At 42.3% G+C, this 22,775-nt stretch overlaps 1 protein-coding gene across 1 annotated transcript; it reads left to right on the top strand.

The window, feature by feature from the left end:
• Nucleotides 1-2,968: 2,968 nt before the first annotated feature.
• Nucleotides 2,969-16,977, top strand: nploc4 (NPL4 homolog, ubiquitin recognition factor). The gene is made up of 17 exons (XM_040135439.1): nucleotides 2,969-3,181; nucleotides 3,878-3,958; nucleotides 6,128-6,237; nucleotides 6,720-6,950; nucleotides 7,045-7,093; nucleotides 7,212-7,306; nucleotides 7,390-7,513; nucleotides 8,499-8,678; nucleotides 8,918-9,004; nucleotides 9,318-9,389; nucleotides 9,480-9,606; nucleotides 10,713-10,873; nucleotides 11,143-11,214; nucleotides 11,302-11,394; nucleotides 12,481-12,597; nucleotides 12,977-13,079; nucleotides 13,781-16,977. Exons 1-17 carry the CDS (start codon nucleotides 3,167-3,169, stop codon nucleotides 13,939-13,941), a joined length of 1,878 nt encoding a protein of 625 aa, XP_039991373.1. The 5' UTR covers nucleotides 2,969-3,166; the 3' UTR covers nucleotides 13,942-16,977.
• Nucleotides 16,978-22,775: the final 5,798 nt, after the last annotated feature.

Genomic DNA, 22,775 nt, shown 5'->3' with positions numbered 1-22,775 from the left:
GCCTGCGTGCATCTCCCTGCAGTCCTCTGAGGATTACGGGCCACGTCCATGCACTTCGGGCCACCTGCCTCAGGCTCCATCTCCCAACTTTCAATTGAACTATTCCAAACAATCTACCATATGGAACTGTAACAAAGACAAAAAATGGAAAAAGAGAAAAAAAAAAGCTACAAAAAACAACTTTCTCTCCTCTTGCACCGGATTAGTCTTTCCTCCCTCTGATTCTGCAGTTCACACACACACTATCTGCTCATGTTTAGGATCTGTTGTTCTGATTCCCGTGACTTCACTAGATCTGCACTGTTACTCTAAACTACCAGCATCTTTTCCTCCTCTCTTGCTATCCTGCTCTTTTCTCCTTTCCTCTTCTTTTCTATTCTTCTACCGGACACAACATGAAACTTACGCAAGCAAGGCAGCCTCAAAGTGAGTTTAAGTGACAAACCCGTGAAGTGGGTGGGTTCCAACTTCATGTGCTTCGGCGCCTCTTCCCCCATCTCAGAGGCTTTTTCCATCAACGGCCAACATATAAAATACAAAACCCGTATTCTGTAGAGACCGGACACCAGCTTGCATTTGCTCAGCGGATAACGTTAATCGCTCATCATCAGATATCCCTCCTCTCCCTCTGTTTTGACCATCCTTTAACGGCGCCCAATCTTCACCCTTTTATCTAGTTTTTTTAGTCTCTAAAATTTCTACCCTCATAATAATTGAAAGTCTGCTAGTGTTTGATACATGTGAGTAAGTACTTTTGGGGAAAAAGGGCTTATAATAAACAACCTTTGACCTTATTTTTATGACAAATATTAAGAAAGAAACCAACTCAGCCGTGAAAAAATCTCCAGGGAACCAGAATTCCTTCCCTGCAACGTACCAATCTGGGATTTGGAAGAGCAGTAGTGTGTCTCGCTCTTCATTTGCCCACTAACAACCCATTTTAGCCGAGAGGCTACATTATCTTCCATATCTGTGTTTGCTTGTGTTAACGTTAGTTTCATATGTCTTCTATTTGTATATCTCCCTTGTATAATATTAATGTATATGAAACTATGTATTTAATGTTTACTGCATGTTTATTTCTCATACTTTCACACAACACTGTGGTGCCCTGTGTGTTTATATTTGTGTTTTTAAGCTCATTACTTTAGCTCTCATTTGTTGTTATCTTGTACGGCAGAACATTTTACACGTTTTCCTCATTGTCCGTCTTCTCTCATCCATCACTCGGTGTTACGTTTATTGGTTTCTGATTTCATCTCATCATCTCCATTGTCCTCTCCATCATCGCTGACCCTTCATAGTGTTTACAGTTAAGCGTACCGGTCTGTAGTAAACATGAGAGCAGTGCATTCACACCTTAAGCTGCATTCATCCTCTCAATTTATAACGTAAATTCCATAATCTCTCAAATTTCTTTTACCTTGTTCTAATCAAGAAGATAATAACAAAGAAGTCGATGACGTTGCCCCGCGGATAAGAGCTGGCGATGACTTTCTTCAAATGATCCCACTGTAGTAGCGAAGGATGGCAGAGGGAGGAGCAGATCTGAAGAGATGTGTAACGGAGCTTTGCCCTCTCTACAGGATGAGGAAGAAAATAAAAGCATAAAAAGAGGAGCACAGAAACAGTGATTGATTCATTCATCAAAGTGCTCCTCGGAGTGTGAGTCAGTAATCTGATAGTAACTGACTGACTGACTGATCTTTATTTCGGGTTTAAAGTCAAAATAAATGTACACTATAAATAAGTGAACTCTATACACACATATGCACCCATATTGATAAGTGACAACATTTTGGGTTTGATTATCGGTGCTTTCACACAGTATTTGATCAAAAGTAGGGTTGGGTGATATGAACTTTTTAAGATTACTGCAACTCGTTTGATACATATACAGATACATTCATAGAAAAGGGGCCATTTAGACTTTGAGATTCTATAAACATAAAACTTCTCCACAGGCTTAATATAGATTATTTCATTTATCTAGTCTATGTAACTTTTATTTAAACTGGAAATCTCATCAGATACTGTACATGATGTCTTTTACAATAGAGACCTGACCAAAATGAAAAGTGTCACATAGTTGCCTAAGAACACACGTCATTAATTTACAACAATCGCATAACAAGAAATAGGGAGCTGAGAAACGTGAGCGAGATTAGACTTGAGCATTTACACTAATTACATCCCTCATGGAACATTTTTTGAACGTGGTGTTTGAATGTCTGATATGAACGCTACGCTTCCAGGTGAGGTTTATGTTGTAAATTTTCCAAGCCCAGGGTGCATAATAAGAAAATGCCGTTTTATCAAGTTCTTAGGAGACTCTAGGGACACTGACGACTTTTGGCTGTTCCTGAAATCTAAACAATCTCTCCATCAATCTTTATATAGGCCGGAAAAAAACGAATCCATATTCCAAACGGTTTTTAATCTATCAAGCAGGCTCCTAACATGCAATCTCTAGCACAGCATTTACCTTGTCCTTCAAATCTTTTTGAGTTTTAACTACTTCCCATGTGACTCAAAATGATTCTGGAGGCTGTGATCGCAACCACCATGTTAACTGAAAATGCATTTTTCGATTCATGAAGACAAACCAGGAATAATAGGTATGGCTGAACCCAACCAACGACTCAGGACTTCCACTAGATTGGTCTTAGATTCCCACATAGCCTGCAGTGTAGGAAAAGTTCTCACTTCCAACACAAATGATCCTCCATCAGTTTCATTTTGTGGAGTCTTACAGGAGTAACTATTTTAATATCTGTATCCAGCTTGCTGTACATATTTTCCTCATTCTGCCAAGATATTCAACTATTTCCACTGTAAAAAAAAAAAAAAAAAAAATCCCTTCTCAAATCTCTCCACAATCATTTCACATTAGGTGAGTCTTTGCCTCCTATAATACAGTAGGCACGGTATGTGACCTGCCACTGCAATTAAGAAGAAAAGGGGAACCTGCGGTTGTTTCCTCCGTGCTCACTTCGGTGAGGGACCGGTGGGAAACGGTCGGGCACCAATGTATGCAACACCCGGTGTTTGAGTTGTGGGATGGAGTTTTCGTTGACATACGGACAGTAACGCTACGTGGATTTTGTATTTCGTGTGTCTTTCTACTAACACGGCGATATCTGTCGGGAGAACGCACCCGGGCGACATGGCAGATAATATTGTGAGTATAACGGCAGGTTGTGTTAATGCTAACCTGTTAGCTAGCCCCTTAAACGAAGTCCGGAGTGATGAGGCAGCAGAATTAGCTTGGTAGCTAGCGTTAGCTGGCAAACATTAGCAAAGAGTCACCGGGGCCTGTTTAGTTAACCGGCTAATCTCAGGTCTGTGTTTATCTGACAACATGCGAATAGAAAGAGGCACTGTTTGAAAACGGGAACGCTACATAACCGGAGCAATATCAGGAATAATAATGTCTGGAGTATTATTTGGCGTGTTCAGCTCATTGGCCAAACATTAGCTGGGGTATGCTCGGTGGATGTAATGGAAGCCGAGATGTTGTTGTTTCGCTAAAAGTGATATTTTGATTGCCCCCACAGCGTGACAGCTTCAGTTAATGTCGTGCAGTTCCAAGCAAACATCTTCGTGTCATAATACAGAAGCTCCCTGGTGTAAAGTAGAGGCTCATAATCAAACGTTAACAATACTTTTTTGCACTGTCATCGTTGTCATAATGTCCTGACACTGACACCACTGTAAAGAGAGAGGGGGCAGTTGTAGCTCCCTTGATTTGACTGACAGGTGTTGGGGAGGCATTTTGGATAACTGCTAGCTCCATGTTATTCGTGAGCTTTCTGGACCACTGAAAGCAGTTTGTGTGTGATGTTTGAGTTGGACTTTTTTGTTTTTGTCTCATTAGATCATCAGGGTACAGTCCCCAGATGGGATGAAGAAAATTCCTTCCACCAAGAGGGAGACCACTGCTGCTTTTTTGAAGAAGGTACTGTGTAACAGTCAAAGTAGGCCATTCACAATGTCAAATGCATCAATTTCAGAGTCAGAATCAGAATCTGCCTTATTGGCCAGGTACCAGTACACATACAGAGAACTGGACACGCACGCGTGTGTAAGAACCAGTTTCAGAAGACAGATATTTAACAATATACATACAGCTGAAAACAAGGACAAGAAAGCTGAAGGAAGATAGGTAAACAAACATTTAAGTATTATTTACAAACAAGTAAGTGAAAAAATAGGTGTGAGTGTGTGTGTATGTATATGAATATATAAATGTAAAAAAAAACATATACATATATAATTATATAAAACGCAACAATGAACAACATGTCAAACAGAAACACAGTATAGCAAGAGTGCAGAGTGCTGGAGTTAATATTGAATGAGTAGTGTAATTTTATATACATGAAGTGGGTGGTTATTTAAAGTATATGCATGTATCCATGTCTATACACTGTATGTACAGCTTGCTTAGATTTATAATTGACAGTGATAATGATGATGATATGTGCATGTTAAAGCACAGTGTGTATTTAAACTGTAAGATGTATATATTTTTGTAAGAGTACAACATGTACACAACATGTTAATGGGTTTTATCCCTACAGCAGCGCAAATACTGAGGTATACATTGTTGTCACAAGTGTCATTGTGTTTCCTTGGGTCTTGTTTGTGTCTGCTTATTGTTGAATTATGTATGAAGCTGTGCAGGAAGTACCAGGGCAGGTCAGTCCTGCGCTGCCTCTGTGCGCTCTGTTGACCTCCACTACTGACATGCGGCATGACGGCATGTGTGCAGGGAGTGCAGTGGAAGCAATGCTTTGCACACTTGTCACTTGTCACAGCTGCTTGGTGGGTGGTGGTTTACAGCCCAGGCATTACTCCACCTCGGAGTATGGAAGGGCATAGTGAACACATAGAATATATAAATGGACATTTAGTCTTGAATTTGGACATCTTTGTGAAGACAATCTTAGTCTTGTTCCATCTGACCTCTATACACACATCAGCACACAAAAATGACCACGAATGAATTTGAATCATTGGATCTGAAAAACCTAAAATAGAAGTGTATTTCAGCAAAATGTTCACAGCGGAACATTCCAGCTGCACCTCATTAAAAATGCATGTATCTGTGTTAAGGCAGGATGGTGTAGCCTGCAGATCGATGAAAGCAGTCGTTTTCATTCCCTGTTAACGTGCAGCCAGTGATGGGTGGAATGGAAAATCACGGGTATGAGGGTATGAGACGGTCTGAGCCCTGCAGGTTATATTTCTGCGGCTGAAACAGAATAAAAGGCGCTTGAAGTGATGCTCTTTCTCATGCAGTTTTGACAGTAGACAGTTTCACCCAGCACACAGTGATACCATCTTACACTGGCTTCTCTCGTGTGGCTTGAGGAAAAATAGTTATTTTTTGCTCAAAGAACCTCAGTGCTTCAGACTGTTCTTTGCTTAGTTTCATCACCCTTTAAAGATGAATAAAAATACACACAGTTCTAGCTGTAATGCACACTATTGATCCACAATGTCAGAAGTTTTCAGTCACTGGCAGACGGGTTATAATGATCAGCTGATGTAGTTATTTCTGCTGTAAAAAGGGGCAATAATGAATTTCGTTTTAATGCCAAGATCCCTGTCCTGTTGTTATTGCAGCAGTACTACTCAAAAGATCACTAATGGCTGTTGAATTCAGTAAACCTCGAGTGACGTACAGGCAAACCATCAGCATCAGGCCGCCTGATATGTGATGTGAAGTGCCACGGCATACTCTTCCAGCTCAGACTGCTCTTAATAGCTTAATTTGGCTCGATCTACAACCACCATAAGAGGTGCTCTTACAAGCTGAGTTTCTCTCGTGCCAAGAGGCTCTTTGCTAATCTGCTTTGATCGGGCGACTGCGATCGGAAGTGTACACCCTTTGCACACACATCTTCTTCATTGGCATACGTTGATCTGCATTGATTCCTAGAATTGATACCGAGGAAGAGCAAATCTTGCGAGACGTTATGCTAATCATAAGCTCACACTCAGACCCTCTCAACATCAAAAGTTTCATGGTGTACAAAGTTAGTGGTATTTTGATTTTAGTATTAATGACACAATGTTGTTGCTCATTCTAATCAGCAAACTACAACCACTTCTCCCACAGGTGGCCAAAGAGTTTGGGTTCAATTCCAACGGGTTTTCTGTTTACCTGAACCGCAACAAGACCGGAGAGATCCTTTCCCAGAACAAAACCCTCAGCCTGCTTAAGATCAAGTAAGTAGAAGCCAATGGCTTTTGAGCATCATTACAGTGTAGATTTCACAGCTCATCGCCAACAACCAGGGTCAGATTCAGAATTTTAAAAAGTCAGTTTTCAAGTCTAGTTTTCAAATTAAAATCATGCTTGTGGCTGCTAGAAGGTGTATCTGCTTCAAAAAAAAAAAAAGAAGCCTGCATTACACATTTTGCTCAGACCTCAGGTGCAATTATTGATCATAGCTCATCAAAACGACACCATCGACATTCAAATCTGCATTTCAGCCAAAGAGTAATACAAAAGATTAATGTTCGTATAAGATGATTGAGTAAAAGTTACATTAATTTATATGCTGTTGGTTACTCCCTGTTTATTAATATGTGCGAATTTAGTAACGATTGGGATTTCTTGCCACTTGTTTAATTTTTTGTCTGTATTCTTTGACACAAACTACAGTGACGCTTTAATCATCTTATTTCTCTTTATTTTATTTTTTTAGGCATGGCGACATGCTCTTTCTGTTCCCTTCAGGATCCCCCACCTCCTCCGGAGAGGTTATGGACACGGCCACCCCACACACATCTTCGTCACTACCATCCATCTCATCATCATTTTCATCGTCCTCCATGATCCCTCGGTCCTTCTCAGCACCCCAGGTCCAGGAGGATGAGATCGATCAATATCTGGCCAAACAAGACGGCAAGATATACAGGAACAGAGATCCACAGCTGTAAGAAAGAAACCAGTGATTTTTTTTTCTCTACCCCAAGGATTTGCATTTAAATATAGATCTCAGATCCCTAACAATCCTCTTCTTGTTACAGATGTCGCCATGGTGCCCTTGGCAAATGTGTGCACTGTGTACCGTTAGAGGTAAGAAAATTCATATTTGTTTGGTTTCTTGCGCTGAAAGATCTTAATGCTAACGCCATTACTGTGAGACAGTTTTACCCCTTAACTTACTGAGGATCTGGCTTCTTTCTTTTTTCAGCCTTTTGACGAAGACTACCTGAATCACCTCGACCCACCAGTGAAGCACATGTCATTCCATGCATACCTTCGCAAGCTGACCGGTGGAGCTGATAAGTGAGAAGAAGTTTTTAATTTCTCCAGTAGAAATACACATATTCCTATTTTTCAGGTTCTAACACTGTTCTTACCTCCTGCAGAGGGAAATTCGCAGCTCTAGAGAACATCAGCTGTAAGATCAAGTCGGGCTGTGAGGGCCACCCTCCCTGGCCAGAGGGGATCTGCACCAAGTGCCAGCCCAGTGCTATTACACTGAACAGACAGGTATATATGCCCGTGACAGCGACGCTTTCAGGGAGTGCAAGTTGATGACCACTTTCAAGCAACCAGTAGCAAAGAGTGTTAGAGATAACATAACAATGCTGTGAGTTTCTAATGATCCGGTAAGTGACATGAGTTAACCGTGGAAATTAATTTCAAGGAGGAAGAAGGAACCATTCAGATCATCATTGTTCTGCTGTGTAACAATTTATTTTTCACCTGTTACTGCAATGTTTCATTCCTGATTTTCTTTTTCTTTTTTTATGCCGTCCTTGCTACCTACATGTCCATAGAAACTTATTTAAGATATTCTCAGGTATTTTTGTCTGGAATTATTAGGATGAGTAGAAAAAAAATAATTTAGGTCTGCTAGCAACAGATTTATTTACAAATGATAACAATCCATTTCCATCAAAATATGCTTGAAAAACAATATTAGGTTTTCAGACCAGGCCCACATACTTCTCTTCAGTTGTTGGGGAGGTACAAACAGCACGCTTGAAGGGCATGTCATAAAGCATCAGCACGTTCAATAAGCGAGTAAGATTTCAACTGATGTGTGTGCATGACTGGAATTTCAAAGTAGTGTGTTGATGGATTTGATTATAGATAAGGAACAGTGTCACTGTGAACATGTGTTGTACAATTGATCCACAGCACAGACATTTTTTTTTTTTTTTTTTGTGTGTGTGTGAAAACAAAACAATTTCTCCCTCCGAAATAATCAAAATGGTAAATAGCTCCATTTAATATTGTGCTTTTATCCAAATTCACAAACACACCGATGGCAACCATGCAAGGCAATGGCCTGACCATCAGGGGCAATTTGGTGTTCAGTGTCTTGCCCAAGGGCACTTCAACATGGAGGAACTGGAGATTGAAGTGCCAACCCTGCGATTTGTGAACTCTGCCTCCTCAGCCACAGCTTCTTGCCCCAAGGCACACATGAATTCCAAATAGCGTTGAATGAATTCTCTTCTGCTCTCAGAAATACAGACACGTGGACAATATCATGTTTGAGAATCACACCATTGCTGACCGCTTCCTGGACTTCTGGAGGAAGACGGGCAGTCAGAGGATGGGATACCTGTACGGCAGGTACACTGAGCACAAGGACATCCCTCTGGGCATCAGAGCTGAGGTGGCTGCCATCTACGAACCCCCACAGGTGAGAGATTCTTGCTAAGTATCACTTCTCTGTCCTTGTCTCTCACTTGCCTGGCATTTTAAATATAATCTGTCCATTCATCCATGCAACACCTAGAAGTCCTTGTTACTCTGTTAGAGAATATTTTTCAAATTTGTTTAAACATCCATGCTTGTAATTTATCCTCTTGTATCAGCCACCCTTTTTGAGTTTTGCCTTCCTTTAAGGTACACTCAACAGTCTTCCTTGCTCTGTTACAGAATGCCACTCAGAACAGCCTGGAACTGTTGGAGGATCCCAAAGCTGCAGCTGTGGATGAAATTGCTGCCAAACTGGGCCTGTGCAAGGTTGGCTGCTCTGTTTGACACTGTCTCTCCTTTTGGCTTTAGAAATGGTGTGTTTTTTTTGTTTTTTTTAATCTTGGTTCCACAGTGAGCACTGACAGTTTGCACTCAGGTAGTGTGACAAACTTTGAAGTTTCAAGGCAGATTGATGTTTCTCTGCAAAGCTGAAAAAGATTCTTTCATTACATGCAGGATGTTCTGTGCTGTGTGTGAACGGCATTTTGTTTTTCTGCCCTCTGTCCTCTGTACTACTTTTGGATGCATTTGAGTTTGTGACGTTGGGGTATTTTCACTCTGATTTTTCTCTGATTTTCAGGTGGGCTGGATCTTCACAGACCTGCTCTCTGAGGATACGAGGATAGGCACTGTCCGCTACACGAGAAACAAGGTGAGGATGCAGCTCACTCAAAGACAATCTGTTCGTCTGAGTAATATGGTAATGTCCTCCATGTTTTATCATTGTTCTCACACTTGTTAGGACTCACACTACCTGAGCGCAGAGGAGTGCATCACAGCAGGATACTTCCAGAATCAACATTCAAATCCCTGCAGACTTTCTCGAGATGGACATTTTGGCTCCAAATTTGTGACTGTGGTGGCAACAGGTATGTTTTTGTTCACCCTGAGGCTGAAGAGATGGCTGCAAAAACTTTCTATAACTGTAAATTCTTTGTTAAAAAAAAACAACAAAAAAAAAACAAAAAACCATCAGTCCAAACAGTTTCCTGTAGCAAAGCCCTTAATTTGTTAGTAAAATCTCATTACGAGTCATGTGAAGCAGGAGAGGTGGCCTGTACTAACAGCATGACAGGAGGGGAAATAGCAACGTGTGTTTTCTTTTTGATTTCACAGAGGGCACTGAGCAGAATGTTGAAACTCGGTCAAAAACAGCATATTTTAAAATGGTTAAGTATTTATGTACTTTTTCACTGTCTAACTTTAAGGCTTCTCGTGTGTAATTGCAAAACACATGGTACTGAGTAGCTTCACCTTTTCCTGACCACGTAGTTGCAGTTTACAGAAATGTTAATTTTCTCTTAATTCAGCCCAGGCTTGTGAGGTGCCTGTCTTCGTTGTTTTTTTTTTTGTTTTTTTTAAATTCCTCTCAGTGTATGCAGTCATTTTGAAGCCAATGGAACAGTGTAATACAAGCCACATGTTCTCTGAGACCACTTTTTGGTCTGTTAGATCAGTGCCAAGTGTTTACACTTCCCTCCATTGTAAACTTACAAGACCTCTTATATTTGTTCCACAAGTGCGCAAAAGCACAAAGCACAGTGGTGACCTCATCACTTCATTTGCATTAATGAGGTGCTGGCAGCCAAAGATGATGTCATGGGTAAACATCTGATGCCAGCCAGGACAAAGTCCGTCTGTTTTTACTTCCCCTTGTGTAAAGATTTAGTCTGTTCGCAAACGAGCTACATATGTAAAGCGGAAATCATGCGGAAATCACGTTAAAAGCCACCCTGTTTTGTGAATAATTAAAATTAAGTTATGAAGTGAATAAATAAACAACAACATCGGTGCATATTTCCTCATGACAGACTGTGTCATGCATTTCTTTAAAGGTTTAACTGATGTGAACGTTGTCAAATCAAACAGGTATAAGATAGCTCTTCTCAACAGCTTGTATTCAGTCAGTTACCATCGACATTATTCCTCATCCAACAAATGTTACATTTGTCTGTCTCTGTGCTCTTGTGTGCAGGTGGTCCAGATAATCAGGTTCACTTTGAAGGATACCAAGTGTCCAATCAGTGCATGGCCCTGGTGAGAGACGAGTGCCTGTTGCCCTGCAAAGACGCTCCCGAGTTGGGCTACGCTAAGGAGTCCAGCCCTGAGCAGTACGTGCCAGACGTCTTCTACAAGGTAAGATGTCATGCATGTAGCAACAGTCTGTTAAAATGTAACCATGCATAATCTGTAATGGTATATGGTTTATGTTTTTGAGATTACATAGTGACTGATCGTTACACAGACTTTTGGACTGCTTGTCGTCTAAGCAGAACAGTGACAACCAGATACTTTGTAATTGGGGCCAGGTATTATGAGTCAGTTCATCCAGAGGTTTGGATCCAGATGTTGAGATTTTTCTTTGCTTCTGACCCTACTATCAATTTCCTCTCTCCATCCAAAAGGACAAAGACAAATTCGGCAATGATGTCACGTTTCTTTCCCGGCCTCTTCCTGTGGAATACCTTATTATAGATGTGAGTAAGATGCGTTGTTTTACATGGGCAGCACACGTATGCATTTAGGCTTTATTGGTCTAATTTATTTGTTTGTTGTCTTTAAAGATTACCACCACCTTTCCAAAGGATCCTCAGTACACCTTCTGCTCCACACAACGCTTTCCCATTGAGAACCGTGATATCCTTGGAGAGACACAAGTAAGCGATTCCGGGACAGACTTCTGTCGATCCTCACCTGCTCACCTGTCTCAGTGAAGGGATGAAATGATGACCGAAAAGAGCAGCAAATCATATATTGATATACATCTTATCAAATATACAGTAGTTAGTGGATTATTGTGGGTAAAGGAACAGTCTAAAATTTGGGAGATCTACCTGTTTGTCATCTTACCCAGAGTCAGATGAGAAGATCAATGTGCGTCCAATAGAGAGAAGTATGTCATGTTTAGTCTAGCCAAACACAAAGATTGGAAACAGGGGGAGCAGCTGCCATTTTAAGTGAAAAAGCAAAAACCTACATGTCTTCCAATAAATCCAACAATTTTCTATTTACAGTCCATATGGTATTTTGTTTAGTGCAAAGGTGTAGAAATAGAAAGCAGACAAAAACCTTTGAGCCATGAGTGCACGCAGCTTATCCACCATCCTGTCCTCATGGTGAAGGATGTAAACGGTTTTAACTTACGGTAGCAAAGCCCAGTTGAATCTTGGATGGATTGGTGACTAGCTTGCCGGCTAACACGATACACCATGTAAATAACGCAGGTTTGGTGTTGTCAGATGCTTATTTTTGACATTTTTGTTTGTTTGGTTTTTTTTTTTTTAAATGAGCTTGACTGGCAGTAACATGTTGTAAATCTTATCTGTACTGGATGAATGAGATGAAATTGTTCATCTTTTCTGAGTCTGCATAAGACGACATTTTGAATAAGAGCTTTTTGTGTATACACTTTTTATATTTAGACTTTTTTGTGTCTGAAATTGCCAATTTCACTGATCTAGATAACCATCAGATGCTTTGGAGAACTGAGGTCCACAGAATTTTGTAATTATTGAGCATATTTGCTGCAAAGGCAGGAATCTCATAGTTACAGCAGCCACAGTGTTATGTTTTTCTTGTCTTTCTTCGGTCCACTTTCGCCTTTATCTCTGCCTGTATTTCAACCTGACATGACCAGTCACAGCTCGGTTCCTGGGAAAATTAAGGTCACCTTTGGAGTCCATCCTCTCCGGAGGTCAGAGAAAGTTATACATCTTGTGTTTCTGTTATTTGTGTGTCTGCAGGACTTCCACAGTTTAGCAACATACCTGTCCCAGTGCACCTCTACTGCATTCCTGGACATCGTGTCAGACTTCCATCTGCTCCTCTTCCTCGTCACCAATGAAGTCATGCCTCTGAGAGTAAGTCAACACTTCAAAGCCTCTCCTTCTCGGGTTTTCCATTTGTTTTCCATTTGTAATGCAGAAAAATGGTTTAGAATATGGCCACATTCTTCCCCAATCTGGAAGTGGTTACTGGTGTGAGGATGTTTTCTCTTAGACCCTTTGTTCATGCTCATTAGATTTTCAAACCGGCCCCTGACCCATCGTGGCGATCAAAGAGTACTTGATAAAAAAAAAAAAAAAATGTTTTTCGGTGTTTAGATAATAATGAGCTGCCTGATCAGATTTGCATATCTTCTATAAAATCCAGATTTAGAAGACAAAAGGCTTTTCGTTTCACTTTCCTGAATCTGTCATCGTCTAGTGGATAGATCAGAGTTTGTGTTTGTTTTTGCAGGACAGCATCGGGCTGCTACTAGATGCAGTAAAGACTTCTAATGAGGATCTGGCACAGACCTGGAAGAAGTCAGAGCAGTGGGCCACCATCGAGCAGCTGTGCAGTAAGTCACTGCAGATCAATGAGGGCACGGTCACATACTCTGACTCAGTTCAACCTGGCACAATCTGAGTTTAATCAACAAAAAATTGACAACAATATCTAATATCGATATACTGATCATTTAAGTCATTTATCAAGCCAGAGTGTTAAATATTCACAGGTTTCAGTATCTCAAATGCAACAATTTGGTGCGTTTCTGTTGTTAAATATCCCAATCAAATATCTTTGGGTTTGGGACTCTTGGGCTTAGGTCTCAGAGAAAAATCAATTGAATGTGATTATTCCAACGTTTTGTTTTGACATAATGTGTAGAAAGACTTTATGCCGAAAACTGAGTTAATAAAGTCTCCACAAAAAGGTAATTTTCAGGCAAAAATGCATGTAGGTTATAGCTGGCCATAGTAGGTGTCTTAAGGAATAGTTCGACATTTTGGGAAATGCGCTTATTCTCTTTCCACAGAGAATGAGATGAGAAGATTGATACCGCTGTCCTGTCCCAATGGTTAATGGGAAGCTACAGCAAGCAGCTGGTTAGCTTAGCTTAGCACAAAGAGTGGAAACAGAGGGAAACAGCTAGCCTGGCTCTGTCCAAAGATAACAAAATCCACCTCCCAGCCCCTCTATAGCTCAGGGTTATTGTATGATGAAAATGTTCATTAGTTGCTGCCCTAATATCCTGTTATCCCTCTCCTGTCCTTCCAGGTACGGTGGGTGGGCAACCCTCCAGCTCTCTGGGTTATGGGGCCATGGGTGGCCCTTCTGTCCCGGCCTCCTCCTCAGCCATGTGGTCCTGCCTCCACTGCACCTTCATGAACCAGCCAGGCACAGAGCACTGTGAAATGTGCAGCCTGCCCCGCAGTTAAAATCCCCCAGCCTCCACCCCGCTAACACGCCCTGTCCTGATCTTACACAGCCCCATGCAGCCCTCCTCTTAACTCGCCAATGGCATCACCGCGCCAGGACCAGCTGTGAGATTTGGATGCCCGTTTTGTTTCCTTTCGCCTCACTTTGAAGCGTCTGTCCTCCCCATCTCACAGGCTGCTGTGACGACCAGAGGGATGCACTTGTTTACATCGAATTCATTGAGTAAATAAAGTAAAACCAGACTGATTTTTTTTGTGTCCCTCGTCACAACGGCTCTCATGAGTGGTGGGGTAGGTTTAAGTAAAGCACCTTTGGCCGAGGCCCTTTTCCCTCTACCCACCGCCGCCCTGAAATAATCACCCCTTCGTGGCTCAAGTAAATCCTGCTGTGACTCAGGACAACAGCAAGGACTTGAGTGTTTGGATGTTCTCTCACATCAGTGGCCCTCTAACTCTCACTGCGTCTTCTGGAAAATCTTGCTGTGTATAAATACATTTGAGGAATGAAACTGTTATTTAATTAAGCGTCTTTTTTGTTTTGTTTTGTTTTTTTGTTTTTTTTTTTTTTATCTGATTGTAGCGATACCTTCAACTTTTGCATCTTCAGCGTGGACTGCTCAGTCAGGTTTTTATAGGTCTTTGTCTCTTTGACAAGCCCCTTAAAGTACAATCATCGGTCAAATCCCAGACCTGAAAACGCTAAGAGCTCCGGAGTTCTCCTCTTGAGTAGATTTTATTTTCAGTATTAAATAACTTTAAAAATGTTTGTAAGTAAGTCCCGGATTTGCAAAGGCAGATGCAAACAGCTACTCACCCGTAACCCACCTCCACTGATTGCAGACGTAACCCGTGCTCTTGGTGATGATTACCGTTTGGACCGATGTCCCACCAGCTTGAAGTAGTTCCTTAAGATCCTTCCCCGGTTTGTTGGAACCGTAGCTTTTGGATTCCGTGGTACGAATTTGAGCAGGTTCAATATGTAGCTTATTTTATCAGCTGTATGTTCTGTTCCTGATAAAATGCCCAAGGACACCATCCATCGTCGTCGTCGTCGTCGTCGTCACGATTACTGACTCGCACTGTATTAGACGTGAGGTGCTTCTAGAAACAACTGGTGCTCGCCACGTTCCTCTCCGTCGCTCCCTTCCTGTGGTACTCCTTGTTTTGTTTTCTTGCTGGCACTGATCCAAAGGAGTCAGACCATGACCAGTGTTCCTCTGCTGATGGGCCCCTGTGGGTTTTTCCATCACTCAGTCTTCAAAGACTTTGCCGCTCAGAGTGCAAGAGGTCGCAGGTCAACGCGGGGAGAGAAAGACGCCTAACACATCGTTTGCCTCATCTGATGTCTGTGCTGTACATCTGCAGACAGGATGATGATGGTGGGCATTTAAAAAGGCCTTGAAAAAAGCATCCTTTTGTGTTTGGTTCTGCCGATAAATATTCTCTGTACTTTCAAGCAAAAACCCCGAGCTTCATCCAGCAGCAGATGAGGCATGGATGATGTTCAGCATGCAAGTTCAGATGGATGTTTTCTCCACTTTGCAGAGCTACAGATGTCAGTGGTATAGAAGAGGCTGAGCCTGAAAAATATATGAAAAGCACTTAACTCTCCTTGATAGCACTAAAAAGCCGTAAACAGTTCGTTCACCCAAATTACACCAAAAAATGCACCGTTTCCCACCTATCTCTAGCTGTGGAATTTCTGCTTCCAAACTCATACAATGGAGGTGAATGGAATTTCATTTGTGACGCTCGCAACATTTAAAAAATTCACTTTAGCGTAGTTTTCATATGCAGAAAGTTGCGTCGATAAGTCGACACGAGGAGGGAGAAATATCAGGGAAAGAAACTTCTCAAAACCTGGACTAATAAAACCAAGACCATCTACATGGATGGATACCTCTAATGTAAGAAGGAATTTTTTTTTTTTTTTTTTTTTAATTTTGGTGAACTAACCCTAGACACCTTTTTACAGTCAGTAGTGGGCATATTAGGATCGTTGATTAAAACTGTTTCTTACCACTTTTTAGTTTCTTCTGGATTTCTTTTTCCGAGACTAATATTGGGACCAAAACTTCAACGAGATCATTTAAGTCATGAAAGTTCAGTTCTGGTTGCACATCATTAATGTCTGGCGACAAACTCTTTCTTTTGTTTCCGCTCCACGCTGACGATGTTAACATTTCTAACGTTTCAGAGCACATGGATATTGTCCATACTCAGCTGAGCAGGGACCTTTTCAAGCTAATGTGGTGACAGGATTAAGGATTTTGGTACGTTCACCTGTGGTCCAGATGTAAAAGCTTAGCAGCATCTCAAAGACCATCTGAAAAGCCGACGTAGTTCTAAGGTGCATTTGAGGTATGTGACCAAAATTACTTTGCATGACTTGAATGCCTTTACAGTTTTTCTAGTGCTCATACAAAACGAGATATACTATAAATACAACAGATTTTTAAAAATTCTTTACTACAAAAGCTGATGACAGTGATTCTAAAACAAAAAGCAAACAAACTGCACATTTCCCATAGTTGCATCATTTGAACACTCGTGACTGCACTAGAATCTCTTTTAATCCGCATCCTCGATATGTTTGCTGCTGACTGTTGACGACTGAGGCAGACTGACAGCTTTCTCTAAACTTCTGTCACTACTTTCAAGTTAAGTTTGGGGTGTTTTGTTTTTGTTTGTTTTTTTTTCCTCATAACTTTGTGCACTGTTACATGAAATGGTTTCGTGGGCTCTTTTTGCAAAAAGGATGATCTAAATGGGAAGAAAACTGATCGACTCACTCAATGCTGTCGACTTAAACGGGGGTTGCTGACGGGCAAACGGGCCTCTTGGGTTAAGAGGGCGAGTTGTGGGCTGCAGATTTAGCTATTTATGAGATGAGTGCTTCTTTGTAAGAGCTTGACAGTAATTCCATTGATGAAGTGAGAATATATTTTTAGTTGTAGATTCATTTAAAGATGTTTGGAGAAAAAAAAAGTTGTTTTTTGGTTTGTTTTTGTTTTTTTTGTTTTTTTTTTTGCCCAATGATATAATTTCCCATCCCCCCACCCCCCCCACCCTGTGAATTCTTTGAGAGCAATTTATCTGATGTCATGCTAGCGGATGGCAGTGACCTTTTCCTTTTGTATTTGATCCAGGGGCCGTTTGCTGAGCAAGCATGCTCTTGGAGTTAGCGCAGGTCCTCTCTTTCCACTGAGCTACCTGAGGACCCTGAAAGTTGTATGCTGTTCACCTGGATTTGAAAATAAAAAAACAGCAAATAATTCCTTTTGCGGATAATGTCTTTGATTTGTTGGCTGTCTGCTTGGAATAAATCTGCAGCGTGTAAATAGAACCATGTGGTGGTGAAACCAAATTTGCCATTTCTGTGCCGTCGTTTCTTGTAACTTATCGGCCAAGCAGATACACGGATACCAATATGCTGCATCTGCAGAAAGCTAATATCTCCTGATATGCTGGTCTTGCTTTAGTGACAGTGGCCCCGTGCACAAAACCAGCTCCATAAAGAAGTGATTTTCCCAGTTGGGTGTGGAAGAACGTGACCGTCCTGCACAGAGCCCACCTTTGGGATGAACTGGAGCCAGCAGTCGGTGCTCCAAGTATAACCAAGTATATCGGCCGACTTAAAAGAAGTGGGGATTTTATATTTCTGGAGATCTGCTTGAACCTTTCGTCTTACATTTTTATTAGTTTTGCACAGAAATCACGTTTTTCATACAGTTGACCATAAACAACCATTAATACCACAATCAATTGACCCCCCCCTGTGCTGGTATGTTCGGGGTCTGTAAGGGTCTACCCAGTATGACTGATCGTTTTATGAGTGATCAGAGCAGGCAGAGTCCAGTGTGAGTGGGCCCCATCACCACAGACCCTGGTCAGTCCCCCTCCAGGACTACAGATGGAAAGCAGATGAAGAACAGGAATGTCTACGGGGGACATAAATCATGAGACACGTCCGCTGAGGGTCCCGGGGGACTGAGATCAAATTGCAGTGTGTACATTTCATATGCAGTTAGGTCCGTTAGCATCTGGACTGGGACACAGTTTTTGGTAATTTTGCCTCAGCACGCCACCACAGTGGATTTGAAATGAAGCCATCAGGGTGTGTTTGAAGTGTTGGAATTACAGCCATTTTTTTAAGCCACGAAAGGGATCAGTTGTCAGTTGTCCAATTACTTTTGAGCCTCTGAAAATGAGCGGCAATGTACAACAATGGCTGTAATTCCTAAACGGTTAACGTGATGTTTTTGTGAAACCCCTTGAAGTAACGCTGAGAGTCGACACTTCAGTCGCTTCCCGACGGCTTCGTTTCGGACCCATTGTGGTGGTGTGCCGAGGCAGAAGTGCTTATGGCCCTGACTGTACATTTTCATGCTCTGCCCCGTTAAACGTGGGTTCAACCGTGTCTGTTATACCCCCGTCTAGTTTCGGTGCTCCCGAGACTCGGGGTTAAGACGGACCTCCTGATACGAGGTGAAAAGTTTGAAGAGGTTTGCGCCTGGCTTTGAAGTGCAATCCTGATATATGATGCTCGGTGTGCGTGAGCCTCAGATGGGTTCGAGACTGAGGACCCTCCCTCCTCTTCAGATAATAAGCTGCTCTAAAGAAAGGGTCAGTTTTTTCCTCACAGGATTGGTGGACCTCCGTCTGTCCCTGCAGGTAGGATTTCTCCATTTTAATTGCTGTAAGTGAAAACTTAGCTCTGAAGTTGTTGCTTTATCTGTCAGACAGTAGTTTTACCTGCCCTTTGCGGACGCAGCTCACGGTAAAAGGCGTTTCTGTGCGTTTGTTTCCAGATGCAGATTGAAAGATGAAGCCGGGTGGAGTTCTGTTCGTCTTGTCGGTGACTCTGTGTGCTGCTCAGAAACAGAAAATAACCCAGAGACCTGAGCTGGATTTCAGGAATGAAGGTTAGCAGCAATATACCCGAGTCATTTTGAGGTTCGGGTGCTTTCTTTGGGTATTTCCTACTCTTCCTCCGCTGCATTTCAAAGGGAAACCCTTCATTTCTCGGTCCCAGTCAGAGCGTTTGCTGATTTGCAGGTGAATTTCTGTCTTGACGACTTAAAAACTCTTTGTCCACGTTACATGTAAGTGTTGTTTTAAGAACATTTCAGTGTGAGGCAGGTCCTATACACACTTTAAAATATAGTCACTGAAATGTTGTTGAGTTAACAGGACTCGGTCACTGTAAACTAGACCTTTTAAGACACTTAAAGACACTTATCTTGTCTTTTTAAATGGAAATGTATCCTATTTTATAGTAAATCCTCATCGTGATTTGCCTCGATGTAAAGCACTTTGTTATGCATGCAGTATATTAATATCATTATTATTATAATTATCGTTATAGAATATAGATATCTAAAAACTTTCTGACTTTGATGGTTGGAGTTACAGGTAACTGCAGATTTTGTACTGAGGTAAATTTCTAACTGATACCTTTCTTTCCTCCTGTTATTTTTTCCTACGTGTTCTTTCTTTCTTTCCTTCCTTCTTTTCCTGTCGGTGTTCCCTTCCCTTTTTCTCCCTCTGCTCGTCCTCCCTTCTGTTCCACCTTGTTTCCCTCTTTCAGTCTTCTCTGGTCATTTCTGACTTTCATCCTCTTCCTTTTCTTCGTTCCGATCAGAACGCGATGGAAACACACGATTGTGCCCCGGTGGCAGAAGTTACTCGCTTGACTGCTTGACTTCATTTTACTGCTAATATTTTAACTTTTCTCTCATAAACTGAATGCAGAGCTTTTACTGGAACTGCAGTCATTTCCCATTGTGCTGTTATTGAATTGAATTAAGTGCTTCTTCCACCGGTGGAAATCATTCGGAGCCTGTTTGTTATTTAAATCATGATTTCATACACAGATTAAAAAGCCATGTCTTCTCGTTGATGGTGGAACTTCACCTGCTCTGTTTTTCATTTCGGTCCTTTCTGCATGTACTCACCCGCAGCAGAGAGGGCGAGCACCAGAGGATGTGCCAACCTCACGCTGGTGTTGGACAACTGGAAATATGCCATCACGACGCAGGTCAAAGATCTGCTCCTACATGACCACAACACTGTGCTGCCTGACTATGGAAGGTGACTTAAGTTGACCTAACTGAGACAGTTCTCTTCTTAGATACGTTTCTGTGACTTTGTCAGTGTAGATGAAAGTTGCTTTTAGTGACACTAAGAAGAGAAAATGTTCTTTGACTGGTCCATCCCTCAGGATCCAGCCCCTGTCAGACGCCCTCGGAGATCTCTACAAGGAGTTTAACGCTCTGAAAGAGCGTCTGGTTGAGCTAACGGCCAAGTTCGAAAGGGTGGAGGCCTTCGTGGACGATGTGCGGTCAGGAAGGACCCCTGCGCCGGCCCGAGGTGCACCCAGACCCCCGGGGCCGCTGCCGGGAGAGGCGGAGGCTGCCGCGACCGGCGCTGGAGGTCGACCTCAAGGGAGGAGAAGCAGGGTGGTAGTTCGGAGAATCAAGAAGCCTGCGGGCTCACAGGACTGAAGTGTGAACCGGAGATGCTGAAGCTCTGAGACACAGCCTCATAATCCTCTTTGGTTTGGTGCGATGTTGTGTTTTCCACAGGATTTTAATGATCATGACCAGCAGAGTAGAAAGTGCATGGATGTGCTCTAAAGTGTGTTGCTGCAGGTGAGCTCTTACCTTGTCTCCTCTCATGTTGGGAAGTTCTTGTTGTCACGGGTGCAGTTGTATCACCTGAACGTTTCTAGATTGCCTGGGGTTAGTCTGCAGGAGAACGAAGCTCTCAACCGTGAGACAGTTGACACACCACCAAGATTCCACTACTCTCCTGAACTGTGCAGTATCTTTTGGGGGAAAAGCAATTCCACCAGGGTGGAATTTATTTATGCATTCACCTTTATTCACTGGACTGCTTCTTATATCTCTTCTGACGTATTATCATATCATGCATCTAAAGGTTATAAGTTGTTTTTTTTTTCTTGTTGTGATAACTATCTGATGTAATATGATTAAAGTACTCAACGGTATTTCCTCTGATAAAGAGCTAATATAGGTTCTCCTTTACCACAAGATGGCTCCCAGGCATCAGAAGGATTTTCCTCCTAACCGGATGGACGGGGCGGCGTTGAGTCGTGGGTGTGCTGCATAGACTCGTGAAGCTATACGTCTTGAATGGTGTGTGAACCTGGGGGTGAATTGGCCGTTCGAGGCACCGTAGTTACGCAGAAGTTCCTCTCGCCACGTTTGATCGGTGAATATTGGATTGAGTTCAGTAAATTCATCTGCGTGTGGAAAACAATTTGGTCAAAACAGGTTTTCGTGTAAACATTCAGGCCTTTAGCAACAGCAGCAATCACACTTATTCTCCCACTTATTACTATTCTTCATATTTGAATTATTAAACGATTATTATTATTTGAAGAAGCCGGGCAATAAGAATGACAACTCGTTTGGGACGTGTCGTGGGTTTTGAACATTCATTTTAGGGGCTTTTTTCTGTTTCTTCAAAATAAAATCTTTGATTTAGTCCCAACAATAGAATTCTTTTTTTTTTTTTAATGATTCCTGACAGAGTAAAAACTCCAGACCCAAATTTTTTCCAGAACAGTGGAGCAATGATTGATGTCTCGACTGTCATCATGGGTCAGCAGAGGCCGTACGTTCTGCCCAGTTGGGCTTCAGAGTGGTGGAGGAAGATTTCAGATCCCCAAGGAGTAAAAGTCACAATCCAGCAAAGTAAAAAAACAAACAAAAACAAACCTCCATACAGCAATAAAAATGTTACCAAAGGATCAGTAGCAAATTATACTCATTCTGCAGAGTATTAGACTGTTAGACATTATATAATGGGATTATTATTACTGATGCATTCATCCGTAAAGCGCATTTTACTGTTGTAGTTGGTCTACGTGGAGCCTACTTTGACATTTGTATATGTTGTTGAAGACTTTAACCTACAAGCCCAAAGAGCCCGGACAGCCCCCTCGTCCCTGGGCTTTCGTTTCCACTCAGCAGACCGCCGAGATCGAAAGTGAAAACCTCCGACGGGCTCCTGAACGCAGCACGCAACAGGGGCCACGCCACGGTTACGACCAGAAATCCGTTTTATTTCACTTTTTCTCGGAAGAGGTTGCATCTGAAAAAGGTGACTGAGGTAGATGGAGACGCAGAGAGCAGTGAAAAATAGAACAAATTAACAAGGAAAAAGTTGCACTTTACTTTTTATCTCAATGAGGATCAGGAACATCCGGACATTCACAACACTGTACAAAACACAAACGCATTTCTAATCATAGAATAAAAATCAAATAAAACATAAATGAATCAAAAGCAATATTTAACTCTTATGTCAGGTCTTTACAACATAGAGTTAAAACAGTAAAGGAAAACTTCAAATTGGCCAGCGGACACAAAAGCCCCCGAATTGTGTCCGTTGACAGGTTCATTTCTACCGGGGACACATTCGCTCTGTGTGTGGACCTCATCCATTGAAAGTACCACGGCCTGACCCGAGCCTGGCCCGAGCCTGGCCCGAGCCTGTCAGGCTAAGTTTCTTGTTTGACGAGACTCGAGGAGAAACGAAAGCGAAACTTCTCATGGTTCTGGTTTAGGGACGGTCGAGGAGTTACTCGCCAGATCAGACCCGAGCAGCGTCGTTCGCAGCGTAGTAGCCGCCGAGGTCTTCGCCCGAACCGACGATGAAGGCGGTGTGAGCGGCACCGAGGCCGGGGCTCGTGTCGACGGATTAGCGCCCATCTCGCGGCAGGCAGAGTAACGGACGTCTCCTCAGGGCTCCGCTTGTCCCGCGGCGAGCTTGGAAACGGCAACGGTGGGTCTCCATCACGCAAA

This window comes from Xiphias gladius, chromosome 9, assembly GCF_016859285.1.
Source record: "Xiphias gladius isolate SHS-SW01 ecotype Sanya breed wild chromosome 9, ASM1685928v1, whole genome shotgun sequence".
Classification (NCBI taxonomy): Eukaryota; Metazoa; Chordata; class Actinopteri; order Istiophoriformes; family Xiphiidae; genus Xiphias; species Xiphias gladius.
The sequence above is the reverse complement of the archived record's forward strand: the minus strand, read 5'-3'. Positions and strand labels throughout refer to the sequence as shown.